Source organism: Brassica rapa, chromosome A05, assembly GCF_000309985.2.
Source record: "Brassica rapa cultivar Chiifu-401-42 chromosome A05, CAAS_Brap_v3.01, whole genome shotgun sequence".
Lineage (NCBI taxonomy): Eukaryota > Viridiplantae > Streptophyta > Magnoliopsida > Brassicales > Brassicaceae > Brassica > Brassica rapa.
Genome location: NC_024799.2, coordinates 2,755,440 through 2,769,366, shown reverse-complemented (window position 1 = coordinate 2,769,366; position 13,927 = coordinate 2,755,440). Strand labels below are relative to the sequence as shown.

Sequence of the window (13,927 nt, the reverse complement as noted above, 5' to 3'; positions counted from 1 at the left end):
CATAAGAAACTAAATCAACAAGGTGAACAAAGTAACGAAAATATAGCAAGAAACTAGCCCTTTATGAAATGCAAACTAATACAGCAAGGAAGTTTTCACTAATCAACTAACTCATAGAAGAAAGAAATGTTAATCCTGGAAATGCCTTAAATTTCAGTACACGAGTAAAAAACACCAACATTCTGAGTACGGTATGTATTCTAAAATTAGGAAAAATTATCTTTTCTAGGATAAAGAAAAAAAATCAGATTTTAAGGTTATTATAAATACTGTCTAAAAAATTTTAAATTTAATAATTCACATAATAGATTTTTTTTTTACTGAGACTTCTTCACTCATATGTCCTATCCATCTACATGATTTATTTTAAAATAACTTCCTTAAGTTTTTAATAATTCTGAAACAACATCCTGACTTTTACTATTGTTATTATTCACCACGAATTTCAAAAATAGAGCTCTGGCCTGAAAACGTCAAGAAAGTGCAACCCTTCGTTTGCTTTCGGAAACTAAAAAAAGAAAGAAAGATGATCGTAAAAATAAACAATGGTTTCTCCTCTTTCCTATCTCTACCATTGGAACCAAAAGTTCTTTAACCAAGAAACTTTGATAAATAAGACATAACAACTCGTAGATGACAAGAAAGAAACAACTGATCCTTTGTTTTTGTATTCTCGTTGAGCCGTGTCTGGAGACTAAAAGAAGAAGAAGATATTGAAAAATGGCGTTTACAGGAACGTTGGATAAATGCAAGGCATGTGACAAAACCGTCTACGTGATGGATTTGTTGACTTTAGAGGGGAACACTTATCACAAATCATGCTTCAGATGCAGCCATTGCAATGGCACTCTCGTGATAAGTAACTACTCATCCATGGATGGAGTTCTTTACTGCAAGACTCACTTCGAACAGCTTTTCAAAGAATCTGGAAACTTCAGCAAGAATTTTCAGACAGGAAAGACAGAGAAGTCTAATGATCATATGGTAACGAACATACTATAATTAGTAACTTTCCTCTTTTGTCTGACTATGTTTATTACATCTCTTATCTGTTTTTTTTTCTGCAAGACTCGAGCTCCGAGCAAGTTATCTTCGTTCTTCAGTGGAACACAAGACAAGTGTGCGACTTGTCACAAAACCGTTTATCCACTTGAGAAAGTAAACATGGAAGGAGAGTGTTACCACAAGACTTGCTTCAAGTGTGCACACAGTGGCTGTCCTTTGACTCACTCTTCTTACGCCTCTCTCAACGGTGTACTCTACTGTAAAGTCCATTTCAACCAGCTCTTTCTCGAGAAAGGAAGTTACAATAATGTTCATCAAGCTGCAGCTAAGCACCGTCGATCCGCTTCTTCTGGTGCCTCTTCTCCGCCTTCTGAAGAACAGAAACCTGAAGATAATGCCTCGATTCCCGAGGGAGAAGGAGGAGGAGAAGAAGAAGCAGCTCCTGAAGCTGCAGGTGGAGAAGAGACTGAGCCTGTGGCTGAGTCTTGAATGTGGTGGAGGTACTATCTTTATCAGTTCTCAAGTTTGAAGTTTTATATGCTTTTATGTATGTATACAATATTTATTTTTTTGTAAATTCTTTTGTAAAGTTAAAAGCTTATTTGGAGAGAATCTGTTGTAAGCAAACCCTTAACATCCAATTTTTTTTTATAAAAGTGAAAATGATAATTTTCTTTGATATTTACCTATGAGAACCAGTTCTTGTTCTGAAACAAAGATTGTAACCAAATATTTTATTTTTATGAATCAAAATTCAAAACTTATAGTATCAATATGCCAAACATACTTCTCTCCATTTGTAATGTAAATAAACAAAGTTGCATAAAAATCCCCAAGAATAATAAAACTCTGACACAGTGTTCTTGAGATGGATAGGTGTTTCAAGACATGAATAGAGCCTTGCATTTCGCCATTGTGTCATCTGGACTCGTAACTGCAGCGCAAAATAAACAATCCGACTTGTCATGACATCGTCACCAACACAAACACACAGAGATTAACAAACAGAGAGAGAGACTAGCTGATGATTTATACAAGTAACTGACCTGAATGGCCTATAGTTTTTGGTGATTCATAGATTTCATAATCGTTTCCACCCTACATAAGTCAAAGCCGTGCTTTTACACATGAATTTCAACGGAAAATCATGCAAGAATTACTCGAGAATATTTGTATAATAGTTACCTCATAGGTTTTGTCACCGAAGAAATGGATTTCATTGAAGTCTTCAAGGTATTGCAAGCAGTAAGTCTTATCCCAACCTTTAGGGAAGACCTGAGTCATAACAATGAAACTACACTTAACAAAAAGTAGATAATAAGAAATTGTTATAATCCACGTATTTGATTACTACTCACATCGAAGCTAATCTGTCCTCCAATGGAGAAAGTAAGGTTAAGATGCGCAAACCGCTCACGAAGTTCAGCCACCATCTTTGGTCGAATGTTTTGTACCTTTTAAAGACAAGAAAATGTTGAATGATATCACTAAACAGTGCTCATGATTAAACAGAAGTAGGTAGTTTCTTTTTACCTTATCATATCTCTCGAATTCGTCTCTTTCTTCTTGGCTGCAGTTGCGACCAATAGGTGACACATTGAGCATTCCATTTCGGAACTCTATAAATGTTCCCCTGTGTATACAAATTTCAAGAAGAGACAATCTTTAATACCCTCTATAATGAATGATTAAAACATTACTAGAGACTAGATGTTGTTGATCTTCTTCATACTGTACCTTTTGATTGGAATATCCAAGTCTGCAATGTAGTGCAGCGTGAATTTTATCAACTCCTGCATTCATCAATTTCACGCTATCACGAACTAGTCAAAACATGTATGTACTTGCATAAGCTTCACCACCAATTAAACCATTAAAGCAACTAGTGCTATCTACTACACATGAGGGACAATGGTATGTGCTCTACCTTGAGTTTATCTTCTCCAAGGTGCAGCTTCAGGCTCTGATAAAAAAAAAAAAAGATCACAAACTATTAAGGAACAAAAGAAACAATCAAGCAGCAATGTGGACAAGTAAAAGCCATTGTTTCATATGCACCTGGATTCCAATGGGTTTCCCATCTTTGTGAGCAACAAGACCATTCTCAGAGAAACAATAATCATAGTCCGTAGTAACTGCAAAAAAAAATTACAAAATAGATTGGAGACTCACAAGGCAAGAAGGTAGAGCACAGATCTTAGATTCCCTATTAATAAAAACAGATAAAGAGAGAGACTTGGAGAAATCAAAAACACGCTAATAATGATCAGCAGCTATCCCAATATACAGAGACATAACAAAAGAGAGAGACCATTGTCATCAATGTAGGAAAAAGATCATTTCTTTTAGATACAAAATCGAATTTCTAAGAATTTTAATTCTCGATCTGATCAAAAACATCTCTGTTACCTGTTTTGCCAAGCTGCTCAGATATCTTGGTTAGATCAGATCCACCGACGACTCCAACAGTGACAACCTGAAACTCTCACAGACATTTCATCGAACACTAACCAGGCATAAAACACAGCTCAGAGTCAGAGAAGCAATCAATGAGACATATACCTTGCGCAATTCTTTGATGAAATGGAGCAGTTCTGGAGTAGCTTCCTTCCTTGGAGCTGTGAGAGTACCGTCGACGTCGAACAAAGCGATCACTCCTGGCTTCTTGGCCGCCATTGAATGTGGTGGAAGAAGTTTTCAAATTGGAAGATGATAATGGCGGAAGAAGATGATGTGATTATATAAAATTTGGACCGATCTGATCTCTAACGAAAGAGTGTCGCTTAATACATGGTCCTCTCACTTTTTGTCCTAGAGATGTGTGATTGGTCCATAAAACTAATCGTGACGCATTAAAATCAAATTTACTATATGACTTTTATTTAACATTAATAGCTTATATTAATACAACATTAATAAAGATACAGAGTAGTAATGTATGATACAAGTAACTTCTCTGGCTCGTTAGTTCTTGTGCAAGTGATCACTCTTGTGTGCCATAGATTATTTATTATTCTGTCACATCGTTAAAACAATCACAAAACTTGCACGATGATCCCTTTGACGACCCTTAACATATCCAAGAAACTTGAAGGAATGGCTCTATTTTCATCTCAGGCAAAAAGCACATTTGTCTCTCTTGCCTGCTTCGGATACTAGTTGGAAAAATCAGGTTTTGTTGTGACTCAGGAGAATATAGCGTTAACAAAGGCCTCTGAATCAAATGGTTGGAGATCTTCTACAGCTTCTCCTACACCTATAAACTTTACTGGAATGCCTAATTCCTCAACCACACTGACCTGCAAGAGATGCAGTGAACGGGTTTACGATGAGCCGATAAAAAATTAAGACTGGATATTGAAATTTATGGGGGAGTTTGTTTACCACACAGCCTCCTCTAGCAGACCCATCAAGTTTCGTCAATATCAAACCTGTAATACCAACAACCTGACAAAAAAAAGAGTGAGCAAGATTCCTCAAGAGTTTATAGCTTGGTGAGCGAGAAGCACTAGGTTTAGATGGTGTACCTCGTTGAATTCCCTAGCTTGTGGAAGCATGTTCAGACCGGTATTTCCATCAAGTACAAGTAGGATCTCCTGACAATACCAGTTGAAAATTAATAATTTTAGCTAACTCTTGGACGAAAAATGGAGACTAGTAAGTGTAATAAAAGCAAGGCAACACACTGAGATAAGTAGATAAGCTCACTCACATTAGGTGCACCAGAGACAACCTTGCCTACTGCTTTTTTGCACGCAATCAACTCCTCCATCAAGCTGTAATTAGTATGGAGACCTTAACCAAACATAATTAAATACACCTCAGATCGGTAAAACAATGTATCCGTATGTTCTACAAGACAACTAGCAAAATCTTGTGTACTCACGTCCAGATGTATCACACAGTACAACATCGTAACCTTCTTCCTTCCCTCTTTTCACAGCCTTTGAGAGAACTAGTCACACAAAATGTTTCATACTAGTAAGCAAACGTTCATTGTGCCTTTAACACAGTCACTGGCAACACAAACATTTGTGCATTTTTCGTTTTCACCTGTTGCTGCTTTAGCCTTCTCTCCTTCAGCCACAACAATCTCACACCCAGTCCTCTCAGCCCATATCTCCAACTGGTCACTTGCAGCAGCTCTAAACGTATCCCCAGCTGCCATCAATACCTACGACAATTCATCGCTGATAAACACTCATTGTCAAAACGGGTGGTCTACTTCAACATCGGAAGCTGTACCTTAGTCCCTTCATTCTTCAATCTATGAGCCAACTTTCCTAAAACAAAAAAAACAAAAAAACAAAATCCACTCTTACACATATACAAAGCCAAGCCACACTCTAAACTGACTAATGTCTATATTGCCTTTACCAAGAGACGTAGTCTTTCCACCTCCATTCACTCCAACGATCATTACAACAGCTGGTTTCCTAATAACACCATACCATATAATAAAGAACAATTCTCTCAAATAGCTTTTTTTTTTAAGTTTTTGTCACAAAAATAATACTCAAAAAAAAAAATGACCACAATAACCTATTTTTATTTTGAAATTTTTAATTTTAATTTTTAATTTTTTTAATTTGAAATCATATTCACAAATCGCATCTTTAACTCTAAAACCTAAGTCTTAGGTAAAATATTTTTACTTTTTAATAAAATTTATTTTGATCATTTTTTTCCCTGAATGCTATTTTTGTGACAAAAACTTTTAAAAAACTATCAGAGAATTTATCTATAATAAATCAAAATTAAACCAGAATCTTCCACTTTAATCGGAGGAGATGAAACAGTAAAGAGAACCTGAATCCAAGTTGAAGCTCTGTCTTGCTGTTTTTCTTAGCCAGCATCTCCAACACACTCCCCTTCAACGCATCCTACATCATTTTTCACATTATTATTTTTTTGTGATCAAACAGCTCATTAACATGCATAACACGTGTTACAATTATAGTTTTAAGATTAAAACCTTGATCTCGCTTCCTGACTTGAGCTTCCCTGACATTATATCATCCCTCAGCCTCTCAACGATCCTAACCGTAATCTTCGGTCCAAAATCAGAAACCAACAACGCCTGCAAATTGAAAATTCCATTTTTCAGTAAAGCGAGAGAGAGAGATCGGAGAGATGGTGGTGGAGTTCAAGAGAAACCTCTTCAAGTTCATCTAGCACTCGGTCTGTTTCGGCGAGGTTCCAGAAGAGGAGGAGCTCGTCGATGACGGCTAGATTCTCCCTAGTCTTGGAGAATCCGGAGAAGACCTTCTCCACGTCGCTTTTGGCCTTCTCCTTGATCAACCGACCGAGCCGCGTGAAGAACCCGCTCTGCCCGGCTGAGCAGCGGAATTTGGGATTCGGTGGACGGAGTTCTCTTCTGTACGGAGATAATCGGAGCCGTTCGGAGGAGAAATGCGGCGACGTACGTCCGGCTAGAAACGAGAGGTGAGCAGAAGAAGGAGAAGCCATGGCGCCTCTCGAAGAAGAAGAGCAGTGACCGGAGGGAGGATAATGCTTTTGAATACGCTGCGTTTTAGTTATTACTATTGTGGCCCAATATATTATCGGTACAGAGGTCCACTACATACCATCAGAGCCCATTACTATTGTGGCCCAATGTATTTTTCCTTCATGTGCATTTATTTTGATACAAAATTTTCAATTAAGATGATTCGAACTGCATATATAAAAAGTATATGTACAAGTAAAAAATGATGTATTTTCAAATTACGCGCGAAGCATGAAAAAAATATATTCTCTCTGTTTCATAATAAGTGTCATTTTACTCTTTTTTTTATTATACAAAAAGTGTCATTTTACAATTCTAATACAAACTATACTTACTTTTAGCTGAAAATTAATTATAAACTGCATTAGTTTTATAAATAATTTTATTTATTTCAAATACTATTGGTCAGAAAGATGTAACTAATAACAATTTACATATATTTCCGTTACTTTCTAGTTTGTGTGAAAAGTATCAAAGTTACACTTATTCAGAAACGGATGGTGTAGTTAGTATTAATAATGGCTGATCCTCGACCTATGATGGAATTAAAATTGTTTATATACCTCTTAGTTTTGAATATATATATATATATATGTAATTGATGTAATTTTGAGGCCCTAGAGTTATTATTATGGAAGGAAATATATGGCTTGTTTCTCTTTATTTATTGCATTCGTCCTTTTTCCGGCTTTAACAATTTCCGGGATTTTATCAATTTATAATTTATCATTATAGTTTATCATACGACAGTTAAAAAAACTATATCTCAGTGGGAAATTATACAAGGACTTGCTATTTGCTAGTCAATTATCTTTTAGTGATATTCAAAACAAAATAAAACTCTTTTAATGAGTACTTCAACCTATGTCTGTTAGTACGACGACAACTATGAGAATCATACATCGCGTAAGTTTCCAGAAATTAATATAAATCAAATCACATTATCTTTCCACGTTAGATAAGATGAAGTGATGAAGCAACTAAAATTCCACGACGAAAACAACAGGAAGAAAATCCACTACTGATCATTACCGATGAATGGTTGAATTGGGTTATAATATTACGTAAATTGTAGTCCATGTATCTCAAATTTGATCGAATCTCAAGTTAAAAGATGGGGTTTATTTTTTGCTGGTTATTAAAAATTTCTATTAAATGCATAAAATTCAAAAAATAAGGATCAATTTAACTTGACAAGGAATCGGCAGTAGATATCGCGTCTTAATTATTAATAAATCGATGCAATTAAACTCAAGTGCTACATTCAGTCATCGACTAAAATGACAAAAGATAGTGAGTCACTTTAATTTCCTAATCGGCACTGTTTTGATTAGCAACCAAAAAACTATCCAACATATATATATATATATATATATATATATATATATATATATATATATATATATATATAAAAACTAATGATTTGTATCATATATTCAGATTCTCAACACATGATCTTGCGATAGCGATTTCTTGTTTGTATGCAATGCGACAATTAATAGATCTTACATAGTTTTTCTTTTTTAAAAAAAGATCTTACATAGTTTATCGTTAAAAATTATTTGTTAATTCATTTTTAAACATTTGAACTGGCACTTGCAGAAACAACGTTTGCTATCGTAAACTAGCACTAACTTGTAAATGTATAATCCGTCCTCTTCCTGCAATAGACCAAAAATGGTTTAGAAATGACTACGTCTATCAAGTCAACACGACAAAATTGTAGAAGAAAGTGCAATATAGTTGATCAGTGTGCCTAATCCATGTGCCATGAAATAACGAGGCAAAACCCATTAAATTTCCAGAAGCAATCTGTAATGGTTACTTGTCACTGCAAGCCAGGCCTAGCGGTCAGATGTGGTCTTATAATAATATACATATTTGACCAAGTCGTAAAATACATTAAAAGTAAGTGGCGGATCGCGTCGTGATAGTTTTAAACTGTTAAATCAGAGGCGTTAATATGATTTTTGTTTCCACAATATATGTTTAACACGCGATGCTTACGTGCGTCGTTACAAAATACATCTGCATGCTTGCCGTCTGCATGCATGCCGTTTTATTCTAAAGGTGCATGCAGTTAATTGTGTGTGCTTGCTGCCAGTACATGTCAAAAACCTGTTTATATACCTTCCCTAGCTATTACCTACATCGGCTAGTTGAATATGGATGAATCACGTGACTTTTTTTTTGACGAAAGGTTTGCTTGAATCACGTAACTATTATAATAATAAGTTGTATTAGACTATTAGTTAACTGGTATGTCAAAATAAAGCATCATTCATACATACGCATGCAGACGTGAGAAAGCGGCTCTATAGTGTTCTCGGACGGTAAGTTGTTCTTCCTCCAAATCCAGCAGTCATTGCAGCTCTTCGTGTTACGAGAGGGTTTAATTCCTCTTTAAATGTCTCAATTCATTAGTATGTATTAGCTTCAAACGAAAAAGAACACGTGATTGTATTTACAGTTTAATTTGAGTTTCCTGACTACCAAATGATTATACTAGTCCCATATACCTAAATTTTAAAGGTCTTTTTTTTTCTGTTTACTCAACCAACAACATCTGTCACCCACGTCTAGGCATAATAAACAAGAAATACCTGTAATTTCGTTCACAACCTCCTAACAATTTCTTGTATAAAAAGTCAAAACTTAATCACTCAGTGCACGGTACGTGCCGTATCAACGACTCCAACTAGAGCCAAAGACTTTCTCAAAGTTTTTTTTACATTCCACAAAATATTTGAAGGGTAGACACGCCCATTTATTTGAAAACGTATATTAAACGAAATACTTGCGAAGAAATAGTAATACCAATGATAATAGTTCAGACTTAGTTGACAAAAAAAAGTTCAGACTTAAGGAAATTTTTATAAAGTAGCTATGTAAGAGCATTAAACAACTTACACATGTAATACATGGCGCACGCCGCTGGCCGCTGGCCACCGGCCAAGTATCCTCAAATCAACCATCTGATCAACAACGTCACATTATCTCCATTTCTACAATTTTACTCTCTTTTTTATCCTAATATCTCTCCATCTATAATTTAAAACTTATCAAACTTATCAAAAGTACATATTTAAATTTTCATCCCACTAATTTTATTAAACTCAATACATAGAATGGAATATTATTGATTATATTTTATGCATAACATATATTAGAATCTTTTGGGGAAAATATATTTTAATATAAGAATATATACCCATCAAAAAGTAATTTAAAGTTGTCTTCTTTTTTTTTTCTTTTTTTTTTAAAGTTGTCTTCTCATGTTGTTCCAACGGTCGGTTCTAGAAAATATAAACAATTAGAACATTTCCAAGAAACAAGAATACGAATAGCTCGTAAGCGACTGGAAACAACCTAGGAAAAAATCGTGCGATATTTGCCGCACCTGTATGACTATATATAAGAACGTTTATCTTCTCATTCACTTCACAAAACAAAACGATAAGGAACCTATTCTACACAGGATTGGACTTATATATATACATAACATCAAAAGTCATGTCATATTCAACAATGAAACGTTCATTAGAGATAGAGTTAATCTCAGCGGAAGGACTCAAGGTTGATAGAAAACCGGTGAAGAGAAAGACATTCTGCATCGTCAGAATAGATCAGAAGACTCGGGTTTGTAAACTTGATGAATCAGGTGGGAGTTGCCCCACTTGGAAAGATAAAATCGAGATGGAGATGCCTATAAACGGCAGTGTAAGGTTTCTCTCCATTGAAGTATTATATCGTACAAGTGGTGGTGCCGATAAGAACGTTGGGTTCGCGAAGATTCCGGTGACGGATTTCATGGGAGGATTTGCTCCTCAAGGGCATTTGAACTTTTTGAGTTACAGGTTGAGAGACGAGTATGGTGACAAAAGCGGTATCATTAACGTGTCGATAATGGTGAAACCCGACGGTAACAATATTAAATATTCTACGCCATCTCCTTTGGTGGTGGCTACGAGGGATTATGCAGCGTGTAGTTCTCAGGCTGCGGTGAATGGTCAAATGTGGAGACCAAAGACATCTTCCTCAATGGCTGTGGGCGCTGGTTATGGCGGTCGTGAAGTAACAGGAGTTCCTGTTTGGTGTACGTATCAACAGTCGTCTTAATATTTTTCTTTTTGGTTTTTGTTTTTCACACGTTTGTCTGAACAAATTTTCATTCATAGTTTTGCCATATTTATTCCAAAATTGGGATTCAGGTGAAAAACACGTCTGATTAATCATGAACTCTTCTAAATTTTAAGTATAATTATGAAAATATGAAATAATAATAAGGTCTATTTTACATCTGAAGTCTTATGAGCTTAGTTTTATCGAACAGTAATCTTGTTTCTTATGACATATCTTGCAAATTTGAATCAACAGGAAAACTTTTTCAAGAATTTTCGAAACCTGTTTTGTTTGAGATTCTTATAAACAATGAGACGTTACACTAGATCTTCCCTGTTGCGCTACAATATGTTTGACACTCATTGTTTTGGTAAGCAGTTAACAAGAACAATCAGTAGTCTAGTGGTTAGAGAACCCTCTAGCTGATCATGTATGCGCCTGGTTGGATCCTGGGGAAGAGGAGCTGTGAGGATACAAGCGCATAATGATGGATTGGATTTCATCTCTAACGTCTGATGTACAGGCGAGATTGGTGCGCATCTGAGCTCTCTCTCTTCTTTTTTGCATAAGATCTGGTCTCTTTTCTCTCGAGTTTTCTTTTCAAAATTAAAGATACATATATCATATATGTTATAATGGACTGGAAACTATCATTCTTAAGCTTTTGTCGTAATTAGCAATCTGATTAAGTATCAACGTACTAATCATATTATTTTATTAATGTTCTAAATACATAATAAGCGGCCGTTTAAGTAAATCTTTTTTTTTGATCAAAAATCTAATGCAGTAAATCTTTCAAAACTATAGTAATTACTTTTTAAATGCTTAAAATATAAGTTCATGATAATAATTATTTATTAATAAATTACGTTAACTAATATATTATAGTGTAAATTTTATGATAATAAGTAATATACTAGTTTAAAATTATAATATTTAATAGAGTATATATTATATGTTATTATAAATTTGTAAGTTTTAAGCCGTCTAATTAACAATTCAAACATCTGATTAAGTGTTAGGCGTTCAATCTGCACTAAGAATCAAATCATTATCGGTTTAGTGCTTTCTCGAATATACTTTTTGGTTGTATGACAAAACACCTAATATTAATTTTTGGTAACGCATTAAAAACGTTTATTCGATCAACCAGTTTGGTCGAAGTTTGTGGGCGTTTACATATCACATGTGCATGTTAAGACCACTTCTCTCTTAGTTTGTTCCAAACACACACGGCAAAACCTCAAAATCTATATAACAATAATTTCAACATGTAAAACAACAGTTATGTAATATAACTATTTACTTTCTGCATTTACACAACAAAGTAGTATTAGAGAGAGAGAGAGAGCAAGCCACATCCTCTGTCTCGGGTGTTAAAGCTCTTAAACTTTAACAATGGACATGAGTTGAAATGATTGATCACCATCGATCTAATGAAGGTGAGTGGAGAAACTTGGATCATACTGCATCATCGCCACTTTGTTCACCGGTTTTCAGGATGTTGAGTTTGCAGAGAGGGCAAGTGGCGTTGATGCGTAGCCATTTATCTATGCAAGCTTCATGGAAATGATGTCTACACGAAAGCTCTCGCAGCTCTGTTCCATCTTCATAGTCACACAGACAAATGCAACATTCCTGAACCAAGGCAAAGTACCATTAGAGAAAGAAAAAAAAAACTAATTATATTTCGGACTGTGACTAGTTAACTTACAGCTTCGTCACTTGATAACACACGTTCAGTAGGAGAATCAACACCAAGCTGAGTCATTATCCCTCCACGAGTTTCCCTTATCTCCCCATTCACTTTCTCCGAGTTTCTCACCGTTAGAAACTTGAACTTGGGAAGCTTTTCAATCTCCTCATCAGACGCGCCTTCCTGAAACATCAACAACACATCAGAAAAAAAAAGCACCTTACCATATACAAATAAAACCGGGTCTTTTGTGACTTCTTACCCGATCTGCCAATGCGTACAGAACCGCGATGATGCAAGGCAAACAGCAACACACAGCAATACCAATCAGACAAGCAACAGCAACGCACAGGACTACGAAGATAACGTCAAACGCAAGAAACGCCACACATAGCCTGTATACCACAGATACAAAACCATAATTCATCTAACAGAACAAAGCTAAATGAAACATTCGCCTCAGACATAAACACAGGCCCTCAAATTTGTAATAAAATAATAAAAAATTATTGAAATTTTTACTAAAAACCCCCAAAATCTAACGCACAAACAAAGTAGATTAAACATGTTTTGTGTGTTTCCAAAACAAACCAGTAGAGCTGAGGAGAGCTTTGAGCGAGTTCCTCAGCATCAGCAGTGACCCAATAAAACCCAATGACCCACCACACGAACGAGAAGATTGCATTCGTTGATTCAATGTGCTTAGCAACACTACAGTAAAAAAATCATCATCAGTGAAAAAAAAAAGAGTTCATTTTTGAGGAGGATAAAAGGAATAAACCTTTACTTACCTATTTCCAGATTCAATCTCAGCACCATAACCATCGCTAGATCCTTGAACCGAGCTTAAACCGGAATCCAAATCTCGGTTCGATTCACGACGGCGATACTCAGCGATCACACAGGCGATATGAATCAAACACTGGAGATTATACCCAACGATCCAGAACCTAAGAGGAGCGCGAGGATCTTCCTCCGAGCTAAACCACGAGACTCCCACGGTGACGAACACGAACGCTAGATTCCACAGCACGTCCAAGACTATAACCGGTTTAGAGTAGGCCCACTCGCTCTGCCTCTCCTCAATCTGCTCGGCCGCCGTCTCGCGGACTCGAACCGACGACTCGCGGAGCATCATCCCGCGGCTGCTCGCGCGGCGGAGAAGCCGCGACGCCGCGCCGCGTAACGGCTGCGAAGGACGGCGGCTTCGGTTGAGTAGCGGCGAGGAAGCGTCATCAGTCGCCGGAGAAGAGGAGGAGGAGGAGGAGGTAGGGATCGGTGGTGGATACATTATTTTACGGTGGATCTTTGACGAGTGATCTGAGTTTGAATGGGTCTTATACCGAGATAATGTTTTTAGTTTTATGTCGGAGGTTCTTCAGATGAGAAAGAGATAGTGACAACGACAGATGTCGTGTTCCATTAACGTCTGTCCGAAAAATATTAAATCATCATGGCCCACAGTTAATGGGCTAATACAAGTGATGGGCCTATAATGAAGAAGTATTAATAAATATTGAGAGTTGCGCGGCCAGTGAACTTGCTAATAAGTTACTAAAACACGAATTAAGGGCCCATTTAGAGCCCATAGATCA

The 13,927-nt window shown here is 36.2% G+C and overlaps 5 protein-coding genes and 1 non-coding gene across 7 annotated transcripts; 3 read left to right on the top strand and 3 right to left on the bottom strand.

Annotated features, from left to right (window-relative positions):
• The first annotated feature begins 74 nt into the window (after positions 1–74).
• LOC103866924 (LIM domain-containing protein PLIM2a) lies at positions 75–2,039 on the top strand. The gene is made up of 2 exons (XM_009144927.3): positions 75–984; positions 1,069–2,039. Exons 1-2 carry the CDS (start codon positions 721–723, stop codon positions 1,492–1,494), a joined length of 690 nt encoding a protein of 229 aa, XP_009143175.1. The 5' UTR covers positions 75–720; the 3' UTR covers positions 1,495–2,039.
• On the bottom strand, positions 1,723–3,849 carry PMM (phosphomannomutase). Its single transcript, XM_009144926.3, has 10 exons — positions 3,568–3,849; positions 3,415–3,481; positions 3,064–3,140; positions 2,933–2,968; positions 2,743–2,798; positions 2,539–2,638; positions 2,364–2,459; positions 2,191–2,280; positions 2,052–2,103; positions 1,723–1,939 (listed from the first exon to the last, which is right to left on the bottom strand). The coding sequence occupies exons 1-10, from the start codon at positions 3,679–3,681 to the stop codon at positions 1,887–1,889; spliced, it is 741 nt and encodes a 246-aa protein (XP_009143174.1). The 5' UTR covers positions 3,682–3,849; the 3' UTR covers positions 1,723–1,886.
• A 37-nt stretch (positions 3,850–3,886) lies between these two features.
• LOC103866922 (cell division protein FtsY homolog, chloroplastic) lies at positions 3,887–6,543 on the bottom strand. Its single transcript, XM_009144925.3, has 11 exons — positions 6,163–6,543; positions 5,981–6,085; positions 5,815–5,888; positions 5,383–5,441; positions 5,251–5,288; positions 5,059–5,179; positions 4,892–4,960; positions 4,718–4,800; positions 4,533–4,601; positions 4,390–4,452; positions 3,887–4,304 (listed from the first exon to the last, which is right to left on the bottom strand). The coding sequence occupies exons 1-11, from the start codon at positions 6,472–6,474 to the stop codon at positions 4,191–4,193; spliced, it is 1,107 nt and encodes a 368-aa protein (XP_009143173.1). The 5' UTR covers positions 6,475–6,543; the 3' UTR covers positions 3,887–4,190.
• A 1,464-nt stretch (positions 6,544–8,007) lies between these two features.
• On the top strand, positions 8,008–11,627 carry LOC103866921 (BON1-associated protein 2-like). 2 transcript variants are annotated; one of them, XM_009144924.2, is made up of 2 exons: positions 10,160–10,610; positions 11,015–11,627. In XM_009144924.2, exons 1-2 carry the CDS (start codon positions 10,211–10,213, stop codon positions 11,032–11,034), a joined length of 420 nt encoding a protein of 139 aa, XP_009143172.2. In that variant the 5' UTR covers positions 10,160–10,210; the 3' UTR covers positions 11,035–11,627. The 2 variants fall into 2 exon arrangements, with proteins under 2 accessions (XP_009143170.1, XP_009143172.2); XM_009144922.2 differs by lacking the exon at positions 11,015–11,627 and having other exon boundaries at positions 8,008–10,813.
• LOC117134523 lies at positions 11,097–11,184 on the top strand. Its single transcript, XR_004458708.1, has one exon. It is a non-coding gene; the product is annotated as a small nucleolar RNA snoR114 (small nucleolar RNA).
• Positions 11,628–11,885: 258 nt separating the features above from the next.
• LOC103249158 (E3 ubiquitin-protein ligase At4g11680) lies at positions 11,886–13,733 on the bottom strand. Its single transcript, XM_009144921.3, has 5 exons — positions 13,124–13,733; positions 12,924–13,043; positions 12,595–12,727; positions 12,351–12,515; positions 11,886–12,274 (listed from the first exon to the last, which is right to left on the bottom strand). The coding sequence occupies exons 1-5, from the start codon at positions 13,621–13,623 to the stop codon at positions 12,098–12,100; spliced, it is 1,095 nt and encodes a 364-aa protein (XP_009143169.1). The 5' UTR covers positions 13,624–13,733; the 3' UTR covers positions 11,886–12,097.
• Between the last annotated feature and the right edge of the window lie 194 nt (positions 13,734–13,927).